This window comes from Archocentrus centrarchus, chromosome 17, assembly GCF_007364275.1.
Source record: "Archocentrus centrarchus isolate MPI-CPG fArcCen1 chromosome 17, fArcCen1, whole genome shotgun sequence".
Taxonomy (NCBI): Eukaryota; Metazoa; Chordata; class Actinopteri; order Cichliformes; family Cichlidae; genus Archocentrus; species Archocentrus centrarchus.
The window spans coordinates 22,056,289-22,082,034 of NC_044362.1; the positions used below are offsets into that span (position 1 = coordinate 22,056,289).

A 25,746-nucleotide genomic window follows, 5' to 3' on the forward strand; every position below is an offset into this window, starting at 1 on the left:
CACACACATGAAACAGCGCACACACAGCAGGGACCACGAATAACCACAGAAACAATAACAAGGACACAACAACAAGCAGGGGAGCTCAGGACTTAAATACATGAGGGCTGATGAGAGAAGTGGACACATCTGGGAAACACAGGTGAACAACATAATACTAATCACAAAGGGGACACAAACTAGAACACAACCCACAGGGACAAGACGACTGTCAAAATAAAACAGGAAACAACTGGACAGAGACAGAAATGCGGACCTGACATACAACACTGGAAAAAACAAAACAACAACAACAACACCACAATGTATGGGACCAGGGACATGACCAAGGGACAGGACAGACACTGGAGTACCACACAGGGACCAGGGAATCAATACAAATAACTATAACTAAGAAATACAAAACATTAAACAAACTGTGAATCTAAATAATGAAACAGAATCATAAGGATGGAAACACAAAGCGCTGGGCATAAGGCCCAGGATCACGACAGCAGTGTTTTCTGTAATAACAACAAAGGGTAGCAAGACTATTTCATTTCAATTCTCAATTATAGTCAGTACCATGTTTATTAAATTTGGGCCTTTTTTCTTGATAAAGCAGCTTCAGGTGAGTGCCCTGCAGGTAAATTTCGGTACAGTTGGATAAATAATAATTAAACTGGCTCTGCAGTTTTATAGAGCTCCAAAGTAGAATGAAAACGCTCCATTACTGTATACCCCTCAAACTTAAAAACACAAATGAAGCGTTGTTTTATTATTAATAATGCCAATTTCAACACCTATGATGAAAAAAAATATAATTTAACAGTATATATTGCTATCCAGTCTAAAAAAATAAAATAAAAAATGACAAGGCATATTCTCCCACAAGCTGAAAGGACAGGGGGCCTCTGCTAATGTAAGATCACTTTTACTTTTCCTTGTGCAGGCCGACACATATCGATTAAAATGCTCGTTCTGTGTGCGTGTGTGTAAGCATCACAATATATTATTAAAAGGTGTGACTAGTAAATTTCTACTAAACGCCTGACGCTGGCTTGTATTCCACCAGCTGTGCACAGGCGCTGCCAATGAACATTGTGTAGGCCATGATATATCCTGTTAATAATTAAATGGTATGCCTATTAGCTTGTGTACAAATACATGTAGGCCGAATGTTTGCGTCTTATACTCATTAACATTTACAAAATATAGATATGTGACGTGAAAATAGGCCATTGGCTGTTTATTTATTTATATTATCACGCATCCCCACTCCCATGTCTCTGAATGGTGATATTCATTCATCTGCACACAGCGGGAGAGAGAGAGAGAGAGAGAGAGAGCAGCTTTCCTCTCCCTCAAGTTTGCAGCTCGCAGGGAGAAGTAGGCTGACAGAGTACATGTTCACACCGAGACTATAAAGAAGAAGTCAGGCTTTAAGAGGGGGGGTGGGGGGGAGAACCTGGATTTGTGCTCTCATCAGCATCAGCAGTGAAGGATATGAATAAGACAGATAAGAACATGGAAATGTATTTTAAGGGTCTGAAAGGACGACGGTGGAAATTTATTGTCCTCATCTTTTATCTCCAGCTGTGGTCCAGCCCCATGGTGAGTGGCATTTTGATTCTTTTATTTATGCGGGCGCACTGCACAATTTCCCTATATCTGCGCCAAGGTGCTGTTATCCATGAAGTGATTAAAAGCTGCTCAAAGTGAAATAAAAGTCCCTTTGGTCTGCGCATTTAGCACGCGAAAAATCCTTTTTAATTAGGCAACGATCTTCCCAATTACGCCCTAATGGCATCTTTACTTTAATGCCTCTTTTCTCATTGTCCTCTGGTTTCTTTCTCTCTCTCTTTCTTCGAGGCATGCATCAGACCTGAACAGCAAATGTCCTCATTAAGCCGGAGGCGCTAATTAGCGAGGCTCGCGACCTGCATCCGTCACCCTGCGTCTTTATCAATCAAAGACCAAATCAGCAGGGAAAACACGTTTTTTTTTTTTTTTTTTTTTTTTTTTAAAGCTAAGGATACAGATGTTGCCATATAGATTGGAGCATAAATTCGCAAAAACGGACCTATTCTTTAATATGATTCTCAAAATATTTACTTGAATTAACTTATAAATATCAGGGAACTCATGCGTAAATTTCTTTTCTCCTTTCCAGAATGCAGGCTCATTATCTGCCCTAAAAGTGTGCCTGCTGTTGTTTATGTTTGTTTAATAAACTGCATTTAATTTCCAAGTTTTTTCCCCCCCATCACTGCACCCACTCGCATCATAACTCCTTCAAGCTCCGAGCGAAGAAAATCAGCACGTGTGTCTGCTTTACTGCAGATAACTTAGTTGGATCTTATTTTCAGGTCGAAGCAATTCATCCGGACTGCGCCATCATCTCCCAACACCTGAGGGCTCGTGAGATTTGTAGCCAGACGAGGAGGAGCGAGGCGCAAAACCAGACCGACCACAGCGGTGGGTTCGTGTGTATGAGATGCTGCTGCTTTGTGTTTCTGCGAACACGCACACACTTAAAGAGATAAGCAAGAAAAGCTGGCGCTCTGGGAGAGGATTTTAATAGATTGGAATGTGGGGTAAACTAAAAAAAGGAGTTTTTGAGATGGGCTGGGGAGTGAAATGTACAACACAATGCGTGTAAACGTTGGAACACGGTGCGGGTTAAAGTTTCAGCTGCGCTCAGTTAAAACTGCATGCAGTATAAGCTGCACGCAGTTTTAACTGCTTTGGTTGGATGTCTGCTTTGTGGTGTGATATTTACATTTTTCTGAGACGTGCTTTATGCTAAAGTCTGATGACGAGGATGCAGGATGCATATCTTAAAGGCCAAACACAAAAAAGAACTACACCAGTGAAAAACATTTAGAGCCTTCATTAATGAACAAAATACACCACTTGAATTAACTAAAAATTATGTTTACATAAGAAATTCCCCTTCAATTTTCTATATTTTTTAGGGTTCGCCTAATTTTACACAGATTTCCTTTACAGCAGGTTAGAGTCAGAAGTCTAAAAGACTGATTTTATTTCTTTAAATGACCTGTTTTGACAAACCAAAATTAGAAAAGCCACAAATGTTCAGGTGGCCACCACAACCCCTTTTAAATGTTTAACTCTGAGCAGAGAGCACAGCTTTAAAAATGTCTGAAAGGCTCAACTTATTTACACAATTTTATTTTTTAATCTTATCAACTGTTCATTTAAGCTTCTCAGTGACCACAGTAATGACAAAGACAAGTGTGTGAATTTATAGACAAAATCTCATACAGTCAGTGAAAGTGTGTACAGTCCTGATGTGCTGGAGGTGGATTGGAGGGTGGCAAAAGTTTATCTGTCTAATGGAACAGAAATAGCAACAGAAAAGACTTTATTCCTTTAAAGTAACAAAACAGATAAAACTATATAAAATGTGCCACTGTGGTTTAACTCATTATAATATAGTAAAAAGAAAAGCAGCTATAATACTTTAGAGATTCCAAGAATTTACTAACACAATCCCTATAAAGCAGTAAATTCACTTGTATTGTCTGTACTTACATACAACTTTTATATGCCATAATTCATTTTTTTTTTTTTAAAAAGTGAGTCAGACTGGAAGAACAAGCAGGTGATACCCCACCATTTTTATTTCACAGCTGTAGTTCCTTTAAAATATATTAGAGATTTAACTGCATGCAAACAGTTAAATTAGCTCCAGAGTGGACGACTGCAACGGGTAATAAATAATCTTCAAATATTAATAGAAAAATACGACTCCTCACACAACGCAGAGAGCTTTTAACATAATTAATACTTTTCTCACTGTTTTCCTTCCTGATTCTGTGTCATTTATAGTATGATATTCCTACTTTTACTTAAAGGTTAATGTTTATCATGCGATAGTGGATTAAGAAGAATATATATTTTTTTAATTACATCCTTATCTGCCTAAAAAGTTAAAACCGCATTGTGGTCCAAAAAATGTGAGTTCAACCACATTTCTGTGAGACACCTAATACTACATTCCCCATACATACCAAACACATATTACCTCACATTCGCCATGATTATAACAGAAACGGACAGTTTATATCTTCTCCTCATAGTTCTCTGCTTAGCTCCAGCTACTCAGGGATAACATGTCTTGTTCCACTGATTATCACTGGTGTACTGGTGGTGTACCATCAGGTGGTTGTGTGCATAAACAATCTGATATCCATCCATCCATCCATGCACGGTGCATCCTGGGCAGGTTGACAGTGTATTGCAAGGTTAACACAGGGCTCTCCATGTGACAAAAACGTGTATAAAGCAACAAAGTAATTAATAATAAAAAAATAAATGAGTAGGTGATTAAGTATAGTGAAAAACAAGAAAAAAGAAAACACAAGTGTTGCCACTCAACACGGTGCCATGGTAACCTAAAGATTAAAACTTAAAACTGTAATCTGTTCATTTGTAGCAGTTAAGTTGCTGACATTGTTTAATTAACTTATTTTGAAAGGCTGAAAATGGCAAGAATGACTGTGTGTTGGTACTCTATCTCCATTATTTTGACATCATACTCATTCTGACACCTGTTCTTCCTCCTGATGAGGCCTCACCTGCTTGTTCTTCCAATCGGTTTCGCTCTTTTTAAAAAAAATAAATTAATGAACTTCCATCTCCCAGTGCACTGTAATGTCTCCATAGTAAGTATTTCATCAGATATTGCTCTAGTACAGCAACAACAACCTAGCAGTTCCCTTCTGTGAGAGTGATGAACTTTAACATTTCCAAACTAATTTGATTTTAATTAATGTTGAAGTGGCACAACACATCGGTGCAAAATTGTCAACCACTGCTCATTACACAGATAAATGTCTGTTGATAAAAGGTGTGTTTGTGCCCCATTTGCATAATACCAGCTGCGCAGAAGACATGCGTTATCATGCAGAGACAGGACCTAAAGAGGCATGCAAATTTGAACCTTATCAGCGACTCACTCCTAGTGGTAAAGTGCCCAAACAGATGTTACACGTTGGGAGACAGCATAAATCACAGACTAAGGGAGAGAAGACAAAAATGGAATGACATGCTGCAATGGTACATAAACACATGGGAAGTGAAAAGAGGTGAGTGGAGAAAAAGTGCTCAGTAGATCAAAATGTATCTTATAAAGTCCCACAGCAGTCTGTGCCTATAGTAGCATACCTAAGAGATGGTTCAGGGTCACTTGATTCATCATTAACTATGATAAAACTAAGTTTTATCAAGAAGGAAAGTTCTAAACCTAATCTTAAAAGTAGAGAGGGTGTCTGTCTTCTGAATCGAAATTGGGAGCTAGTTTTATAGTAGAGGGGCCTGATAGCTGAAGGCTCTACCTCCCATTTTTCTTTCAGAAACTCTGGAAATCAAAAGTAAGCCTGCAGCCTGAGAGCAAAGTGCTCTATTGAAGTGATATGGTACTATGGGGTCTGATTATTCAAGATGCTTGTATGTGAGGTGAAGGATTTTAAATTCAATTCTGGATTTAACAGGGAGCTAATGAAGAGAAGCCAATATGGCAGAAATATGATCTCTTTTTCTCGTCCCTGTCAGTACTTTAACTGTAGTGTTATGGATTAACTGAAGGCTTTTGGGGGAGCTTTTAGGACAAGCTGATTATAAAGAATTACAATAGTCCAGCCTAGAAGTAACAAATGCATGAACTAGTTTTTCAGCATCATTCTGAAACAGGCTTTTTCTGTTTTAGTGATATTGATGAAAGACAATAGTCCTACATATTTGTTTCATAATGAAGGACATATCCTGATCAAAAATGACTCCAAGGGTTCCTCACAGTGTTACTGGAGTCTAAGGTAGTGCCATCCAAAGTAAGTATTTGGTTGGACACCATGTTCAGATACCAAAACTTTTAGGGCCAAATAGAATAATCTCAGTTTTGTTTGAATTTAGAAGAAATACTTGGGACATCCAGGCTGTTATGTCTTTAAGACATGCCTGTAATTTAACTCACTGGTTTGTGCTCACTGACTTCACAGACAGATAAAGCCGGGTATCATCTGCATAGCAATGAAACGTTACGGTGTGTTTTCTAATTATATTGCCTTATAGAAGCATGTATAATGTAAAAAGTACTGGTCCCAGCACAGAACCCTGAAAAACTCCATGATTAACTTTAATGCGTGAAGAAGACTCCCTATTTACATGCTGTCATCAGTAATTTGAAGAACAACAAGGAGACCTCTTGTTTTGTCTCTGGTTTTAGTCTACATAGATATAGAACAAAGATAAATACAAATTTAAGAAACATATATATATATATATATATATATATATATATATATATATATATATATATATATATATATATATATATATATATATATATATATATATATACACCTGATATGAAATAACATCTTCACAGTTAACAAGTAACAGCTTTCTAATGTACAGTAGTTACAGTAGTTAAGGACAGCATCATCATCTGAAATAGAATTTTTATGCAATCTTTTAATCTCCATCTTTGTATGACTTTCCCCTTCTGATGCATCATTAATGTACATTAATCTTCTCCAGAGGTGGGAAGTAACGAAGTACAAATACTTCGTTACTGTACTTGAGTAGATTTTTTAGGTATCTGTACTTTACTTGAGTATTTATTTTTCTGAGTACTTTTTACTTTTACTCCCTACATTTTTACACAAGTATCGGTACTTTCTACTTCTTACATTTTCAAAACAGACTCGTTACTTTTTAACACGTCAGGGAGAAGTTTGCGTTTCCGGTCAGTGCGCCGTCAGTCATCAAGCGATCTGAGCCTAAACGGAGGAATATTAACATATAAGAGACAATCGTACTGGCGTATCCTCCATCACCGGGGCTTATCGGGTACAAAGGGATTAAATACACAAACCCATGTAATTAATGTCTCATTTACAGCGCTATAATCAGGGGTCACAGCGGGCCGGACCGAATCCGTAAGTTACGCTCGCAGGACATAAACAGCTTAGCTAGCGCTACTGAAGAGGAGCGAGCATGAAGGGAGTAACGTGTGGCAGGTAAATGCAACGTTTTTAAATGCTCAACAAATATCAGCAAACACACAAAGTGTGTGTGCAGTTTGTCACACAGTGTGTCTACTAGCTAAAAGAAGAGCTGCTGCATTTCAGGGAGAGCAAAGAGAGAGAAGTTCACTCAGAGATGGAGAAAGAGGACAGGAGAGGAAGAAGAGAGGTTAGATTTAAAGGTAAGGACTGGAAAATAAACTGAAGTATACTGACTTTGTGTAATTCAAAGATTGTATGAAAATACTGCAGTTTAGTACGTACTAAACAGGTTATCTTGTTGTACTGTATTTACAGTAAAGCTCTGTGTTGGACTGGAGCACAGTGTTTGTGTTCATGGTCAGAGTTACAGGTTACATCAGAGCAGCAGAGATGAGTTTGAATCAAAGCTGCTGATGCTGAGATTCATTCACTGAATCCAACATTTATGCAGCCTGTATGCGGTCAGTGTAGGGGATGGAGATCAGCTCAGAGAGCTGTGAAATACTGGGTTACATCTTTGTGAGTTCAGTTCATCCACACAGAGCAGTAAACCTCAGAGCAGCAGCAGCAGGTCAGCTGATCACAGCCTGCACAGCAACATCATTTACTGGAGCTCACAATAGAAAGTTGTGATTCTTCTCCCCATGCAGAGCCACTACAGCTGATCTTAGGGTTCCTCCACCTTCTGAATCCCACTGTAACCCCTGAGTATCCTCATGTTTGTGTTTAGGTGGAGACACAGTCACCCTCTACTATGGAGGACACAGAGAATAGAGCTGTGTTTAAATTCCCTTTCACAGTTTGTTATTCAAGCTGAGTACATTCATTAGAATTAAAATTTAGATTGGAATAACGTTTGTGTTCTCATGTATTATTTTATATTTTTACAATAATATATAATAAGGTTCAGTTAGCTTTACACAAAAATAGCAGGTAGAAACGTCCTCCAAAGAGCTACTTTTACTTTCTTACTTTGAGTAAATTTCAGAGCCTGTACTTTTTTACTTTTACTTAAGTAAAGAAGTTGAACCAGTACTTTGACTTTTACCAAAGTATTTTTTAACACAAGTACTTGTACTTCTACTTAAGTACAGAATGTCAGTACTTTTGCCACCTCTGATCTTCTCTTTATTCTTCTCCCCTGGAGATGCCGTCAATCGTAATGGGTGAACCCTGCTCTAAATAATGCATTACTGTAATCACATTATGTTTTTTTGGTAATGTAGTAATCAAATGCATTATTGTAGTACATAGTGTGAGTGTGTCCAAACTTTTGACTGGTACTGTACGTGACAGACTTTCAAGTCAGTACAAAAGAGGATCTCTCAAAATAAAATCTGCTCTATTCAAGTGACACCAAGGTAGCTACATCATCTGGCAGTCCTGCAGGCCTCATTATTTTTTTTTTATACTGAAGCTACAAGGTTTCTGTCTTGAATGATGACTCCTCAACCAGGCTTGGCTTCACAAATTATAGAAAAGCTTGTCAGGCATTAATTTAGCTGGCCATTGGATGGCACCTGTAATATAATTTAAAGGTTATATACAGTATAAACAAGCACATAAGAGACCAGTTTTTTTCTCTGCATCATTCTCTATCATGCTATCACAAAAGTTCAGTTTTAGAATACAGAACTTTCTGAACATTTTGAATTATCAGAGAGAGTAGGGATTCACATATTGCTGAAGATGTGCTAACATTGAAGTAGCCTACAAATCGAAAGTTTCCAAATAATAGTAGAAAATTTTATTAAAAAGCTATTGTTCTGTTGTGGGACAAGAACTGTTGTTTCTCAGTGAATGACTTTTGCTGCTGCAACCACATTCTGCAGACTTTATTTGCTCCATTAACCTGGAAACACTACAGTCTGTCTCCATGAATATGAATGAACAGATACAGCTTTTGTGAGTATACCACAGAAACACTCAGATACATGTCAACCATTGTTATATGGCTACCAGAAAAAACATAAAAATACATACATTTTTGAGGCTGTTAACAAAATGTCATAAGGGTGTGTTGGTGTCATACACTCACATTTTTAAATGCTGGTTAAATTTAGACTCTACATTGTTTGGATCAGAAAGATTAGATTAATAAATTCAATTAAACATAATCCACTCCATAATCTCCTACTGCTGTTTCTTCCTGTTAAAAGGGAGTTTTTCCTTCCCACTGTCACCAAATGCTTGCTCATAGGGGTTGTTTTTGACTGTTGGGTTTTCTCTGTATTATTGTAGGGTCTTTACCCATGATGCAAAGCACCTTGAGGTGACTGTTTGCTGTGATTTGGCGCTATATAAATAAAATTGAATTGAACTGAATTGAATTGCTGATTCCACCATGACTGTGCTCTGATCCAGGTGCAGCAGTGAAATGTGACTCAGTACGTTTACTCCGTTACACATCATCAGATGGCACATTTCTGATCCAAAACCACATTATATTACATTAAAACAATGTAGAATGTTTTTATTTTGTAGAGTAAATACTTGATACTTTAAGTAGATTTTAACAATATTACATGTGTTTACTTCAGTTAGATTTTAAATGCAGAAATGTGGTATTGTTCTATTACTTAGAGAACATGTGTAAACTACCTGAACATTTCTGCTAATGTCCAGGTGAAACCAAAGATTCACAAGGTGTGGGTGAAGTTGACAGCACCTGACAACAGGAGAAAAACCAAATGTGCACTTTCATGTGAAAAAAAGGGGTAAAAGTGCTTGTTCTTCATAAATATACTCGAGTGTGCCCTCCCACACACACACACACACACACACACAAACAAATAAAACCCCCACCTGCCTCCACATTAAACATTAATATTTAATTTTGATTAAAACTTTAAATAACACTGAGATGTCAGCTCAATTCATTCTGTTTAATAAATGGAGATGATATCCAGTCCTTGCCTCAGCACTGCTCTGGAAACACTCACTTGTGTCCGAAGTCATTTCATACGTCACTGTTAATCCTAAATAAAGTGACATTCATGGCTAAGTGCATAATACTCTGGAGACATCCGTTAATCAAAGCCTAAGAATAGAGCCCTGCTCAGTGTGGGTTAAAACCTGAAATGTTTAAAATGAATCATCAACCTCTTGACATTTCAGTTAATTGTAAACTCTTGCAGTTTATGGAACTCCAGAAGCAGTAGGGAATAAAACATTTCAGCTTCTCATGATCGTTTGCAATTCCCCCTGCAATTGAACACAAAGATGTCAGAAACAGTGTAAGTTTCCATAATTTGGGGGTTTTGCTGCACTCAATCTGGCTTTTGTGATGCGAATGAATGAGGACAAATGCATCCCTTAGCATAGATCTGATAATTGTGCCTCTTTCATTGACACCTCTAATCTCAGGCTAAAAATGAAATCTTTTCACAATCAGCCAACCCCAGTTGTCACATCGCTCTAAGTCTGTATGACTCAAGCCCAGAGATCTAAGTTTAAACACTTCGAAGTGGGAACTCTCTTATGGGAATATTATTCCACAGCTCGAGAGACAGCAAAAGTTGAATTTGAACTTGGAAGCAATTTAACCTGTATGAGAAACACAAAACAGCTTGAGGCAAACAACTTAATATACACTTTGGTGCAGATACAGTGCAAAGGACCTGAAACAGAATGTAGAGTCTGCAGCCTTCTGACAGCCCTCTAAGAAACATGGACAGGAGTTAATCCCACTATATAGCATTCAGTAAGCTGCAGCTAAGGGCAGTGTTACGCCTGAAGTAACTTGTGTAACACCCTGTCAGAACTTGTTGAAAATCAGAGGGTTTTCAAACTGTTCCAAATGGCTGCACTTTATGGCAGGGAAAAGTGAGTTGTTATAGAGAGTGGGGATCCATCCATTCATACATCCTCAGTCTGCATTTAGTAGGTGCCCGGGAAGCATCCCAGTCAAATGTCCAAATCACAACCAGAGGAGCCCTGCTTTGACCTTAAAGTACTACTCCTCAACCCAGAGTAGGCAATCTATCCCTTTCCAGCTGAGAAGAGTGGTCTCTGATCTGGAGGCACTAATTTTCATGAAGCCACGAAGCAAACAGACCACATTATCTATAAAACTCAGTCATGTGATTCCACGTTCTACAGTCACATCGATGTAATCTATAATTTTTGAGATGAAGAGATCACTACAGTGGTCTTTAAATCAAACAATCAAGATGTGATTAAAGTGCAGATGTTGAGTTTTAATTTAAGGGTTTTTAAAGATATTTTTTGCATTAACCGATTAGGAATTACAGCCATTTTTATATACTGCGCCCCCCCCCCCCCCCCCCCCCATTTTCAGAGGATCAAAATTAATCAGACAAGCTAACGTAATGTTAAATATAAGGATTTTTTTAAATAGCTGGATGAAAATTCTTTACAGTCAGTAACCACTCAGTTTTTCTCTCTCTGATAAGTTTATTTTGGTTTTTCAGCATAATGATGGAGCCCTTACTTGCACTGACATCTCTTTGGGCCTCATATTTAAAATTACAATGAAAAGTTATAGAACACAAATTCAGCACTTTGAATCAACTTCAGATATTATGTCTGCTTCATTTGTCATGAAATGACATGAGGGAACAGGCCTCATCTGGCCATGAAACTATTTGTCAGTCAAATGTTGCATTAATTGCATCTGAAAATGGGGGATTGTATATAAAAATGGCCATAATTCCTAAACAGTTAATTAAAAAAAAAATCCTTAAAACTCTTGAATTAAAACTGAAAGTCTGCACTTCAATTATTTGATTGTTTAAAATCCACTGTGGTGGTGCACAGTGACTAAACTACAAAAATTGTGTCACAAAAATTATGGAGCTGACTGTAACTGGCAAAACACTCACTTTTAAAATAAAAAGGATTCAAATGTCAGAATTAAGTTAGTTCTGTTCAATTTTATTTACACTACATGGACAAAGATGGTGGGCCGCCTACACATTACATCGATAGGAGCTGCTCAGCCTTGGAAACCCAGTGCACAAGTTTTGTGCTGATGTTAATACCAGAAGAAGTTTGGAGTGCTGCAGTTATTAGGTCAACAGAGCATTGGTGACTTACGTACTATGGGGCTCAGCACTTGGCAACCCCGCTCTGCAACTTTACATGGTCTGTCACTTTATGCTGAGTAAATAAATCTGCACTTAAATCTGTACGTAAATTTTAGAGTAGATGTGTTTTTTCATTACATTCACCATTGGTACCAAATTTAATTCCAATATGTACAATATGTTGAGATGTTTCAGTCAGCCAAAGGGACAAAAAGAAATAATCGTCATCTGCTTTCTCTGCAAGAAGAAATCCAAAGTATTCCCCATAACCATAAGGATATATAAACTAACCAGCTTTTTACTTGCAAACATACAGTAGGGCTAATGTAGTAGTGGCAGTGGGAGGACTTCAAAGCACCCACGTCTGTTGTTTCCTGTGTACAGTAAGCCCATGGGCTGTCAGTGTGTCAGGATATGCCGCTGTCCTAATTCATATTGTCAGTGTGCATCATGTCTCTAGAAAAGCAGCAATTTCAGCACATTTGTTTCCCATGTTGAAATTCAGGTCATTGTACCTTCACAGCTTCATACAGCTTCTGAATGGAGCTTCTGATACATGGTACAGGTACAACTAATGGCAAACAATGGACCATAACATTAGATATTGCTGACTTTTAATGAATTTACCTGCTGCTTTATTGTAGCAAGTTGATTTAAATTCAACCCTACAAGCTGCCAAATAATTTTTGCTCAGCACCTGAAGTTCAGTAATTAAATCAGGTCTCCCTTCAGCTATTCTCTTCTTGACTGTCAACAATGTTGCAGCTGAGAAAACAGATAGGACTGGTTCAGGTTTGCTCGTTCTCCCACTGTCTCTGCCATGAAACTGAATTATTTCAAAGCTGCTGTCTTTGTTCTGTAAGGATTAGACCTCTGTGTGTAAACCTGAAGATGATCCTCCCACATGTAGTGTGCTTAAAAAGATGTTCCCCTCTCACTAAATTTAAATTTGAGAGACCCATTTCTGTTATTAATCAGTGAAATAACCACAATCTTGGAGAATACATTTTATTAATCCTTGATAACAATTTAGTCCTTGTATAAATCTTTTGTTTCCAGCTAAACCTCAGCAGGTAGTATACTGCAAGCTTGTATCTTGTATATAACCCTTATTTTTACCCAGAACTTCACTCCCTGTTTAATCGCCTTATCCACAATAGATCTTCTCCCCTTGCAAGAAGATGTGCTTGACAGGGAGTGGTTTGAAAGGCATTGTTTCTTAGGCTGTGATTAAATTTGGCTTAGTGTGGATGGAAAGCCATGAGAGAGGAGAAGAGGCTCTTTTATAATTAGCTGGTTTAGTGCAGCCATTACAAGTCTTTTTTAAAACTGCAGATATTTGTCTTTAATAAGATTAATTATGGTTATTTTGCTTTTAAGTATCACAAAAAGCAAGTGAGCTTTGTCCTGGAACTGTCACGGATGGCCAAAGGGACCCCAAAGCAGATTGGGGTGCAGAAGAGAACAGTTTATTACCAGGTTTGCAGTTTAATTATATTTAATTAAGGTTGCCCAGAGACGGTCGGCTGCAGAAGGTAGCAGTTAGTGAGTGAGAGAGCAAAGGCATGGTGAATTAGCTGAGCATGATCTGACTGAAAGAGAGAGCTGCAGCTAAGTATGCGACTCACTCAGTGTTGCAGAGATGGGCAGGAGAGTTTGCAGATTGGCTAACATATAGCAGTACTGAAACATAGGGGAGAACAGCTGCCATAGGGCGAGAGGAGAGGTGCACCCTGGACAGGCTGCCAGACCATCACAGAGGTGTTCCACACATTCTGATTTAAAATTAAGGACGGTGGTTTCCTCTCGAGCTTAACAAAATAAACACTCATTGACTAGAATTGTGTCTTCCACCATACCGATGAGCAACTAAAGGTGGTGGCAGGGACTTGCATGTAGATCACTGACATACTGAATAAAGCAAAGGTGTAGAATTACAGTGTTATTAAGGCATCAAGAGATTATTTTCATAGGAACAACGTTTACATTTTTTCTGAAGTGAGGTGACAACAAATGTGACAGTAGAAGAAAAGTAAGGATATCAGAATTATCCAGTGGCCACCACAAGTGTTCAGGATCTGTATAAAAATTTCTAGGCAATCCATCCAGTAGCTTTTGAGTTGTTTCAGCCCAAAGAAAGACTGACGCTTCTAGTCATAATAGAGCCAACACACGAAGACATGAATTGCAAAACATACACTGACTGTGTGGCCATGAAATGCTGTGCAAAACCCCCCACAATTCATAGCGCCAACCCCCGAGATAACAACTCACTGAACAAACACCGAGTAAGATGACAGATGATGTGAAGCATCACTTCCACACAATCCCTTTGTCATTTCTGGATCCTCGAATTCAGGAACATCATTTTGAGTCAGCCTGACAGCGACAGAGGTGAAGCAGCCGGGGGCCTCTGTGAATTATCGTACACCCCTGCATCACTATCATTTCCCTTGGTAACGATAGATTGCAGATTATCTGATTAGATGAGAGCGGTTGGTTTTGTGAGATAGAGAAACATGGGAGTAAGAGTGCATAATGGATTAGATACGCTGGCTTTATACAAATGAAGTAAGGCACAGCGAGAAAATGGGAATTTCATTCTGACCGAGTGCTGCCTGAAAGCTACTGCTCTGTCTCACATAAATGTCAGCAGCCTCAACAAGAGTTAAAAATCACCTGCAGGGCTCAGGACTGAGTACACGCTCTATTTTTTCTCCTTAGGATCTGTTTAATCTACTTCTCTCTTATTTGTTATCTATGACATGACATATTAAAATGTCTGTTAAAATACAGTTATTAATGTTACTGAAGAGTATTGAAATGTCGGTATTTTGCAATAATACTGTGTAGGTGTTACTGAATCAAATTTGGGATTTTGCATATGGAGAACCAAGAGCGTCAGGCGCATTGAAATAATTAAAATATTAATTGTGCAATAAAAGACATTAATGTCTAAATAAACAGAAGAAATGAAAAAGTAATTTGTAAATGAATTTACTAATGATGTTTTATTGTACAATTCATTATTAAATCACAAATTAATTATTGATTTGATGTGTAACTGTCCTGATCCTCCATATTTTTTACACCCAAACTTCTGATCACAGTCAGCAGCACATAAGCAGAATAAAGAAGGCCTCGGATGTAGAACCAACATGTTTATACAGAGAGGGAGATTTTAGTTTTGGTTTTCCCATGAAATGTACCACAGTGGTTATATTTAATCTGAAGTCCTTGGTATAATGGTGGAATAATGAAAAGCTGAAACTGAACGGGATCTGGCTCTTTCCTCCCAACAGTGTCATCTCTGCTGTTAAGAGATGATGAGCACTGAGAATGAAAGTCAGTTTCTGATTTGACTGCTGTTTGTGCTGTAGACTGCAGCGCTAAAAATTTTTGGAGGTAAGGAGGACCTCAGAAAGTAGGTGCTGTTGATGGTTTTTTGAGCTGGATGGAGATATCAGCAGTCCAGGTGAGGTCTTCAAAGATTTTGACTTCCAGACTTCACTTGCCCCATTGAAGCTAATCTCATCTTTATGGGGTCTTCTACAAACATAGCAGTGGAACTGGGCCTTTGAACTTGAGCCCTTTTTTGTTTTATTTTGCTTTTGGTTTATTTGTGTGGTTGTTTTTTAAATTTAATTAAGGCAGCTGACTTATTTTATCACAACACAAAGTCAGAAGGTACGGGGCTTTGTTGAGGTTGATCTCCGTAGTTTAGGAAAATACTGTCAGCCGCCAGCGCTACCCCTCAGCCTCCTGGAAGTAGAAATTACTCACCTCAACTACACAGTCAGCAGACTGAAAGTACATCATAATTTACAGTTAAGTTTAGATGTGGCCCAGTTTTGAAAGTGCTGTGGACACAAAGCTTTTTTTGAATACTTTTTTTAAAAACGGGTTTTCAACTAACCCATGATCTTTCCTTTCCTTGACCTATACTTATTTACTGTACATTTTCAATTTACTTTTTCCTAACATCTCTCCTAAACTAAACTGAATAGTAAATGGCAGGTTAGCTTTTTAAACACTGAAAGTGGTTTCTGCTGTTACTGACTATAGAAAGGTTTCTTGTCAGGAAAACAGTACAGGAGGAGACATGGATTAAAAAAAAAACAAAAAAACTTAACATTAGTTAGATTAGATTAGATTGGATAAAACTTTATTTATTAGTGGCCTCTTTTTTTTTCAAGTTTTCCTTCTTGTTTTGAAGTATTGCTTTTTTTTTATCACATCACTGGAGCGTCTGCCACTCCAAAACATTGATAAATCATATTATATTCAGACCTTTTAAGTTAATCTTTGCAATGGGGACAAAAATACATTTCAAATTACATTATAGGTTATAATTTACATAACTTAGAAAGAAAATACATGAGAAAGGAAACTGTAAATAAAAGGACCTCGGATCAGTTTTTGTTTGAATCCAGTATATTTTATTGTGCTGGCTGTCTGAATTGGATGAAGTGACTTTAGGGTTAGTTGGGTGTTATATTCAATTTCACTTCAATTCAGTTCAGTTATATTTAAAATACCACTAATTTAAAATAACAGTTTTACAATACCCTACACTACAATATTAGAGAAAACCCTAAAATAAACCAAACAGTAAATGGCAGATTAACTTTTTAAATACTGAAAGTGGTTTCTGCTGTTACTGACATGCTCATAGGGGATCAAACAAACCCCTGTGAGCATGGTCTTGCCAGCAATGGGAAGGAAAAACTCCCTTTTAACAGGAAGAAACCTCAGGCAGAACCAGGCTCAGGGAGGGGCAGCCATCTGCCACGACTGGTTGGGGGTTAAGGGGAAAGAAAAGTACAAAAGGAGAGCATAGAGAGACAGGACTTTATTAAGGGTTTTTAACGACATCCTTCTTGCATGTGATTCTGGGAACCATGTTGTTCTGGTTTTACTTGACCTAACTGCTGCCTTTGATACAGTAGATCACAACATTTTAATATCTCGTTTACACCACTTAGTAGGCATTGGTGGCACTGTTCTTAAATGGTTCAGTTCTTACCTGGCAGAGAGAACTTTTTCTGTGAGCATTCTTGATGCTGAATCATCTGCTGCTTCTCTGCCATGTGGTGTCCCACAGGGCTCAATTCTGGGCCCACTGCTTTTCTCACTGTATTTACTGCCTCTGGGTTCTATCCTCAGAAAACATGGAATCTCATTTCATTGTTATGCTGACGATTGTCAAATTTATTTGCCCTTGAAGAAGAAGGATATCCATTCCATAAAACATCTCCTGGCATGTCTAGGTGATATTAAAGCTTGGTTGGCCTTGAACTTTTTAAATTTTAATGAAAAGAAAACAGAGGTAATGGTGTTTGGACCCAGTGGCTCCTGTGAGTCCTCCTCTGTTGACCTGGGACCCTTGGAGGTATATTTTAAACCCATTATTACTGATCTTGGTTTTAAGGTGGACAGTGATTTTAAATTGGACAGCCAAATCAGAGCTGTGGTTAAGTCCAGTTTTTATCATTTGAAGCAATTGGCATCAGTAAAAGCATTTCTATCTAGGCAGCATTTTGAAACAGTGATCCATGCTTTTATTTTATCTCGACTGGATTACTGTAATTCACTTTATTTTGGAGTCAGTCAGTCGCTACTCTCACGTCTGCAGCTGGTTCAAAATGCTGCTGCACGACTTTTGATGGGAACTCAAAAGAGAGAGCACATGACCTCTGTCCTGGCCTCACTTCACTGATTGCCTGTACATTTTAGGATTCATTTTAAGATTCTTATGTTTGTTTTTAAATCTTTGCACAATCTTGCCCCGCCTTACCTCTCTGAGCTTCTTCACCCCTACATACCTTGCCGGTCTCTCAGGTCAGCAGACCAGCTGCTCTTGGAGGTACCAAGATCAAGAAGGAAGCTCAGAGGGGACAGGGCTTTCTCTGTTGTTGGTCCTAAGTTATGGAATGACTTGCCTTTGCAGGTTAGAGCGGCCCCTTCACTGTCCACTTTTAAAGTTCGTCTTAAAACCAATCTTTTTTCCTTGGCTTTTAACTCCAGCGGGATCTAGTTTTAAACTGTTTTTTTTTTTTTTTAACCTGAAAGAGTTATTAAATTGTTATTTATTTGTGTTTTAATGTACAGCACTTTGTGTCAGCTGTGGTTGTTTTAAAGTGCTTTATAAATAAAGATGGTATGGTATGGTAGGACAAGACACACAACAGGAAAGAGAAGACAAAGTTTAATGACATGCAGTAGTGAAATATAAAATCATTGGGAGTAAAAACACAGGAATCCATCTCGAAGTATAAGCTTTAAAAACTTTCAAAAGGAAGGTCTAAAAAATTAGACAGGAGAGAGGACGATAGGGAGGTAGGAAGAGAAGGAAGGATGAAGGAAGGAATATAGAAAGCTAGGGAGTGAGGCAGAAACAGACGGAGGGAGATTGGGTGGAACATGCGGGGAAGGAGATATGGATGATAATTGAAAGAGATGAAGGGGGAATGGAATGGAAAAAGAAAAGGAGATGAGAGAGGGAGGAAGGTAGACAGTAAGCAAGGAAGATAGAGTGGAAGAAGGAGAGAGCAAGAGCTGGAGATAGAATGGGAGGGAGAAAGTAATGAAGTTAGGAAGGGAGAGAAGGAGGGAGATAGTGAGGAAGGGAGAAAGGAAGGCAGGGAGACATGGAAAAAGATACTGTATGAGGGAGGCAGATAGGGAGGGAGAGAGAAAGGAAGGAAGATAGGTAATGTGGGAGGGTGACCGGAAGTGAGGGAGATAGGGAGGAAAATAGGGAGTGAGTGAAGGAGATAGGAAGCCACTAAAGGGGATAGGGTAGGGAGGGAGGGACATATGGAGGATGGGAAAAAGTAAGAGAAGGGGATACAGGAAAAACAGGCAGGGAGGGAGATAGGGTTGGACATAGGGAGAGAAGAAGAAAGGGAGGAAGCTAGGAAGACACTGGGGAAGATAGTATGGAGATGGGGGGAAATAGCGAGGGAGGAACTTCAGGAAAAAAGGCAGGAGAAAGGGTGAGAGAGAGGAAGATAGGATGGGAAGGAAAATAAATAGTAAAGGAGGGAGCTAGAAAGAGAGGAAGATGGGGAGTGAGGGATATAGGGATCAAGGATCAAGGGCAACATGCATTAAATAGGCAACAAATATACATTAAAGGGAAATTAAGCAACATTGACAGAAAAAAAACAATGTGTTCTTAATGGGGAGTGAGTTACGGAGATAGGGGAGAAATTAGGAATGAGAGAAGGAAGGAACAAAAAGGACAAAAAAGGAGGAACATAGGGAGAGAAGGTGATATTGAGGGAGATAGGGTGGGAGGCAAGAACATAGGGATCAATGGACGGTGATAGGGGTAAGATATATAGGAGATAGGAAGGGAGGGAGGATGAAACCAAAGTAGATAGGAAGGGAAGAAAATAGTTAAGGAGGGAGATAGGGTGGAAAGATGGAAGGAGGGAGAGAGGAAGCTATGGACAGTAGGGAGCAGGGTTATAATAGTTTTGGATTTTACATTATCATTTAGTTTTAGTTAGTTTTTACTTTTTTTCTTTAATTCAGTTAGTTTTAATTAGTTTTCAGAGCAGTTTTGCTCGTTTTTATTAGTTTTTATTTTTGGTTTATTGCTTAGTTTTAGTTTAGTTTCGTTAGTTTCAGTATTAGTTTTAGTTTTTCATACACTGTCAGGTGCAAGATTCAAGGTACAAGAGTAACTCTTGTGTAATAAAAACTCAACAAAAGATACCCTTCAAAAAAATATATTCAACAACCAACTGGTCACAGACAGCAGCATTGCGTGCTAAATGTGTGTAATATTAAGGACACACATGAACATCAACAGGGAGAAACAAAGAAAAACATGAACTCCCAAACTCAATAAATTCTACAATAAACTCCCGATAAAGTTCAGCGTCAATGCAGCAGATTAACAACAGCTTCTGTTTTGGAGCTAGCTTTTTTAGATGCTCGATATGTGGCTGACCTCATGTCGCATTTCTGCTTGTGTAGCTGCATTGTGTGCGTTCATAACCTTACGGTCGTGTACTGGTTTTATATGCGGTGCTGGCTGGGACTTCTTTATGCTCAGTTTTTTGGCTGCAAACATATTTGTCCATTTTTTCACTTTCTTCATTCCCTCTTGTCCAGTGGCAGATCTAGGATTTTTCTGAGTAAGGGGCCATCAAGGGGCCACAGTATTCATAGAGGGGCCAAGTATTTGTGGTAGGTGTGGTGATATACGGACCAATAAAAATGAAAGCCATTACATTAAAGTTATGGTAAATCTTATCACCATGAGGTGTATAAATTCAGTGAACTTATGTGCCATTACACTAAATAACAATATCAGACATTTCATAGATTACAGCATTAACTGTTGTTGTGCTCCCTAAATGATTTCTGACCTGATGAAGAGGGACTGGAGGTGCTCTGCTCTTGACCAGCCTCTGGTCTACTGTGTTCTGCTGCTCTCTCCCTCCTCTCACCCTGCTCATTTTCAGCTGGCAGACTCACTGTTTTGCTCAAAAACTGCTGAATTCCTACCTGAGACTGACCCTTTCTTTTCATATTCTTCTCTATCACTGCCAAACATTATAGTTAATGTTAACACACAAATGCAAATTACAAAGTACATGAATTAGCATTACATGAATTAGTGAAATGTTAACATTCATATCCAAACAGAAGTAGGGCCTCAGTTAACATTACTCTTAACTAACTTTGCTTCTTAATTTAATGTTTGTCAGACTTATGTTATGTGACAGCTGTGAGTAAAAAGGGATTTATGACTTATTATTACCAACAAACTCATCAAAATGTAGACTGGCATTGGTTGTGGGTTAAAAAACTTTCTCTGCAATATTGTTCAAATCTTTTTCTTCTGTAAGCTTTATTCACGCTGAGCATTCCTATTTGGCTCATTAGCGCTACTGGTGTTTCGGCATGGAATTGCATCCACCTATAATTTGATCCTCGCTCTCGGACAAAGGACAGATGAGTGACAGGACAGGGGCACTTCAGGGGGCCAATCAGATTTCAGATGGGGCCAATGCCCCTGTGGCCCTGCCCCTAGAACCGCCCCTGCTCTTGTCCATTCCGACAGTTTTAGCAGCTCCTTCCAGGTATTTGCTGACATTTGTGAGTCCTTACATTGATTGTTCCTGATTGTTATTCTCTCACTGATAAAGTAGCCGGAAACGCACAAGGACGGAACAGGTTCATCACAAGGTTGCGGCAGCCAAGAGTAGTCACATTTCTCCGGAGGTGAACACCAGATTCCGTTGGTTCAGAGCGGTTTCTGTAGCTGCCTTGTGTGCGCTTCTCAGGTGGACTTTGATGTTGGTGTTTTTTCCTCACTGAGATGTGTTCCATACATTTTTCATCGTTCACAACAAGACACTCTTCTATCTGTATTATCGGACTCAAAGAAACTCCATATGGGACTCTGCCGCTGTCTCGGCAGACCGCTGCCACTACTTTTCGGACCAGCGCAGTGAGCACGAGCACGCAGGCATACAGCTGCCCGAAGGTGCTCCCAGCTTAAACTGGGAGAGCAGAAAATGATCAATCCGCAAGGCTTTTAAATAAAATGACAAACAAGAAAAGGAAGGTCATTTTATCTATAAGTTTAGTTAGTTTTAGTTAGTTTTTTAAACTCTCAATACAGTTTTAGTTAGTTATCGTTTTTTCCTTTTAATTATAGTTTTTATTTATTTCAGTTAACGCCAATGTTTTTTCAATTTCAGTTTTCGTTATTTCGTTCGTTTCGTTAACTATAATAACCCTGGTAGGGAGAAAGATAGGGAGGAAGATGGGGGGATATAGGGACCAAAGATATCTTTATCATCCTTGAGGGGCAATTTGTTGTCACACAACATCAAGTAAAGTGCAATAAATAGGCAATAAATATACAACAAAGCAAAATTAAGCAACATTAGCATAAAAAAAAATGTGTTCTTAATAGGACGTGAGTAAGGGAGATGGGGAGAAGATAGGAAGGAAAGAAGGGAGGGGAAAAAGGAAGAAATGGAGAGAGGGTGATATGGAGGAAGATAGGCGGTAGGAAAGTACATTGGGATCAAGGGTGGGCCATAATGAAGAAGATATGGAGGAAGGCAGGATGGACATAGGGAAGGAGATAGGAAGGGAGAAAGATGGTGGGGGGTATAAAGATCAAGGATATCTTTTTGATGTTTGAGGGGCAATTTTTTGGTCACAAAACCATCAAGCAAAGTGTAATAAAAATGCAATAAACATGTAAAAAAGCTCAATTAAGCAACGTTAACAGAAAAAAAGTGTTCTTAATAGGAAGTGAGTGAAGGAGATAGGGGAGAAGATAGGAAGGGAAAGAGGGAAAAAGGAAGGAAGATAGGGACAGAAGATGATATGGAGGGAGAGAGGAAAGGGAAGAACATAGGGATCAAGGGTGGGTGATAGGGGGGCAGATATGGAGGAAGGGACAATGGAGAGGTAAGGTGATAGGAAGTGAGAGAGGATGAAACAGAAGTAGATAGGGAGGGAGAAAAATGGGGGGAAGATTTGGAGAGTACAGAAGATATGTAGGAAAAAATATAAGAAGGAGGATTGGGGGGGTCGCTAGTCCACAGACTAATAAAATGTAAAATTGATGAAACTGTTTCTAATGATACGTTTGCCTTTTGACAGGCGTGATTGTAAAAATGGGATTCTTTGTGTTGGTGTAGGTATTTCATTAGCCTCTGTTATTTCGCTCCGTACTCACATTTTTTGCTGCCCTTTGTTATTTTTACTTGATACACAGTTACCTCTGTACCATTGTTTCATTGTTTTCTTTCTTCTCATCCTGCACCTTCATCTGTTATGTTCTCTGATGTAATCCCACCAGCTGCCTAATTGTTTCTGCCTGTTTCTGTTGTTACCTGAAATTAAATCAGGAAAAGTTTACATGCTTTAAATGGATTTAAATGCTATTTTAAACACTGAAGTTTTATTGTACCCCTTTGAATGTACTTGATTTCCATTATATTGTAAGTTTTTTACAGAATTCATCTTGTGCTATGGTGGATCAAATCAGAGGAATAAATCAAAACTTGTAAACAAAGGAACAACATATTGGATTTATACCCTGATATCAACAAAACAAGGCTAATTGTTTTTCTGTTTGGCAGCAAGACTACACAAAAAACTACAGGCTGGATTTTACAAAATTTGGTGGAGCGGTAGAGAGATAGGCAAATGAAGAAACCATTTAATTTGATGCAGATGTCTGCATTGGTGGAAAAGTAGTCTCCGAATGCCATTTTAGTACACACACAAAAAAAAGTTGTAGCACTATATAAATGAATTATTTCCATTATGACTGCATCAGAGGTACCAAATAGACTGGTTCACAACAGCATTAACTTGTAGCAGATTTCATGTAATGATCAACTCTGTAAGGACTAGATCTTGTGATAAAATGAACAAAACAACATTAAAAAAGAGAGATTCATAATTTCCTCATTAAAAACCTTTCATCTATTATGTTAACAAAATAAAACCAGAATTTTTTTTAATCTAGTTCTTGAGATTGGCACAAAGTTGTGCACATTTTATAAGGCAATGCAGAATTTACATATTTGAAGACAAACAAAAAGTTGCCTTAATATTAAGCGAACTGCTGTGAAGGCTTCATGATGATATTTGTTTTCCTTTTCGAGCATTTTAAAAAGCTGATGCACAGCATGCACTAAAACAGATATATCATATTTAACTGTAACTCTAACTCTTTCACTGGATGCATGATCATGACATTGACAAAATGGAGTGTGGGAAAAAATAGGCATTTGGTTTTTTCACCTAACTGCAAAAGTATCAACATCAAACCTTCTGTCAAAATGCAATTTTGTACTACTACTACTACTGGAGCTCACAAGGGGAGCTGTGACTCCCCACGATGAGCCGCTACAACTGATCTTAGGGTCCCCCCCTGCTAGCCCCCCCACTGAATCACACTGTAACCCCTGACTCTACTCGTTTTCCTGTTTAGGTGATGAGGCAGAGTCACCCTGTATAATGTAGGTAACAGCAAATAGAGCTTTTTTTTTTTTTTAATTCTCTCTTTTTTCTACTCATGTTCTACATAACAGTGTTCAAGCTGAGTGCATTAATCAGGATTAGAATTAAGATTTAAAATAAAGTTTGCATTCTCATGTACCAATATTGCTTTATTATTACATTAATATGGCATGAGGTTCAGTTAGCTTTGCGTAAGCATAGCTGGTAGAAGCGTCCTCCAAAGAGCTACTTTTACTTTCTTACTTTGAGTACATTTCAGAGTCTGTACTTTTTCACTTTTACTTGAGTAAAGAAGTTGAATCAGTACTTCAACCTTTACCAGAGTATTTTTTAACATAAGTATCTGTACTTTTACTTAAGTACAGAACGTGTGTACTTTTGCCACCTCTGTTGCCAAGTGCAGAGAAGTAATTTCCATTTCTCATGCAGGCAGGCTGTGTTTATGTTTCACTCAGAAATCGCTCCAGCCTCAGAAACTGTTTTATGTTCCTCGAAGCTTGCAGTGCCTGAGGAGGGAATACTTTTTTCTTTTTTCTTTTTTTTCAGAGAAGAGATTTCCTACTTTAAATGTATTTGACATTCGTTTTGATCTCACCTCAGCCTTTGGGAATAAATGAGAAAAAAAAAAAATCTCCTTACATTGCCTTTTTAATTCATCACTGCTGTTGACATTTAGCCAACATGAGCAGATATGACTACAGATACTTGGTGCAGCACACACACACACACACACACACACAGATGCACCATTTATCACAGTGATTAATATGTATCAAAGATGAGCTACTCCATCTATTCCTCCACTTTGTCCTGTCAAATCTGTCAACTTATTGACATATGAATTAATCCATTATACACTGGTAAGTAATTCTGGGGTTATATAGAATGTGGAAAATGTGTATCAGTTGATGGGGGGGGAGTAAAAGCTTTATTGTGACCTGTCAGCTGGTTTTATGCATCACTTTGGATTTATTAGGTCAGGATTAATAGAAATATCCCATTTTAATTATACAAGAGTAAGTATGTGACTAAGCAATCAGGTCACCTGAATATACTGTGTTTGCATATGAAGGCCTGAGGTTTAAATGTGTCTCCTCCAGTCTTCATGAATAAAACAGTAGCACGTATGTCACGCTGCAAGGAACTCTTCATAACTTTGCCAGAGTTCAGTGCTTTTTGAATTGTGCTCAGCCTTTCATAAATATTGAGAGAAGCTGAGGGAGTTGACGGATGACTAAAAAGCATTAGATCCCCTTTTTCCTTTGTTGTACATATACAGGAACCAGATAATGTTGGTACTATAACATACAGAGATATTATACAGAGATATGTTTAAGTTGCTTATTTGAATGCACGCAATATCTGCTAAACATCATGACCAAAATTAAAAGGGTGGACAATTTTTTTAATATTTTTGACATGATGATTAAGCTCACAGTGATTGCAGTTCATCCTGAATGGGACAGGAATATCTGAAACAAACTGTAATGGCAATTCATTCAATAGTAGTAGAGGTATTTTACTAAAAAAGAGAAATATGAACCTACGGGAAAGGTCAGGGGGTGAATAAAGCTAGTGGAAAGCGTCCTCCAGGGACCATTAATGTCTGTAGAAATGCTAATCAAAAACTGTGTAATAGTTGTGGAGGTATTTTTGAAGTATTTTTGTCC

The 25,746-nt window shown here is 38.3% G+C and overlaps 1 protein-coding gene across 1 annotated transcript in view; it reads left to right on the plus strand.

The window, feature by feature from the left end:
- Positions 1 to 1,484: 1,484 nt before the first annotated feature.
- LOC115796251 (pituitary adenylate cyclase-activating polypeptide type I receptor-like) overlaps positions 1,485 to 25,746 on the plus strand; it is a 49,024-nt gene continuing 24,762 nt past the window's right edge. Inside the window, exons 1-2 of the mRNA XM_030752567.1 lie at positions 1,485 to 1,593; positions 2,349 to 2,457. Of these exons, the coding sequence (XP_030608427.1) occupies positions 1,486 to 1,593; positions 2,349 to 2,457 (217 nt within the window). The 5' untranslated portion in view covers position 1,485. The remainder of the gene's footprint in view (positions 1,594 to 2,348; positions 2,458 to 25,746) is intronic.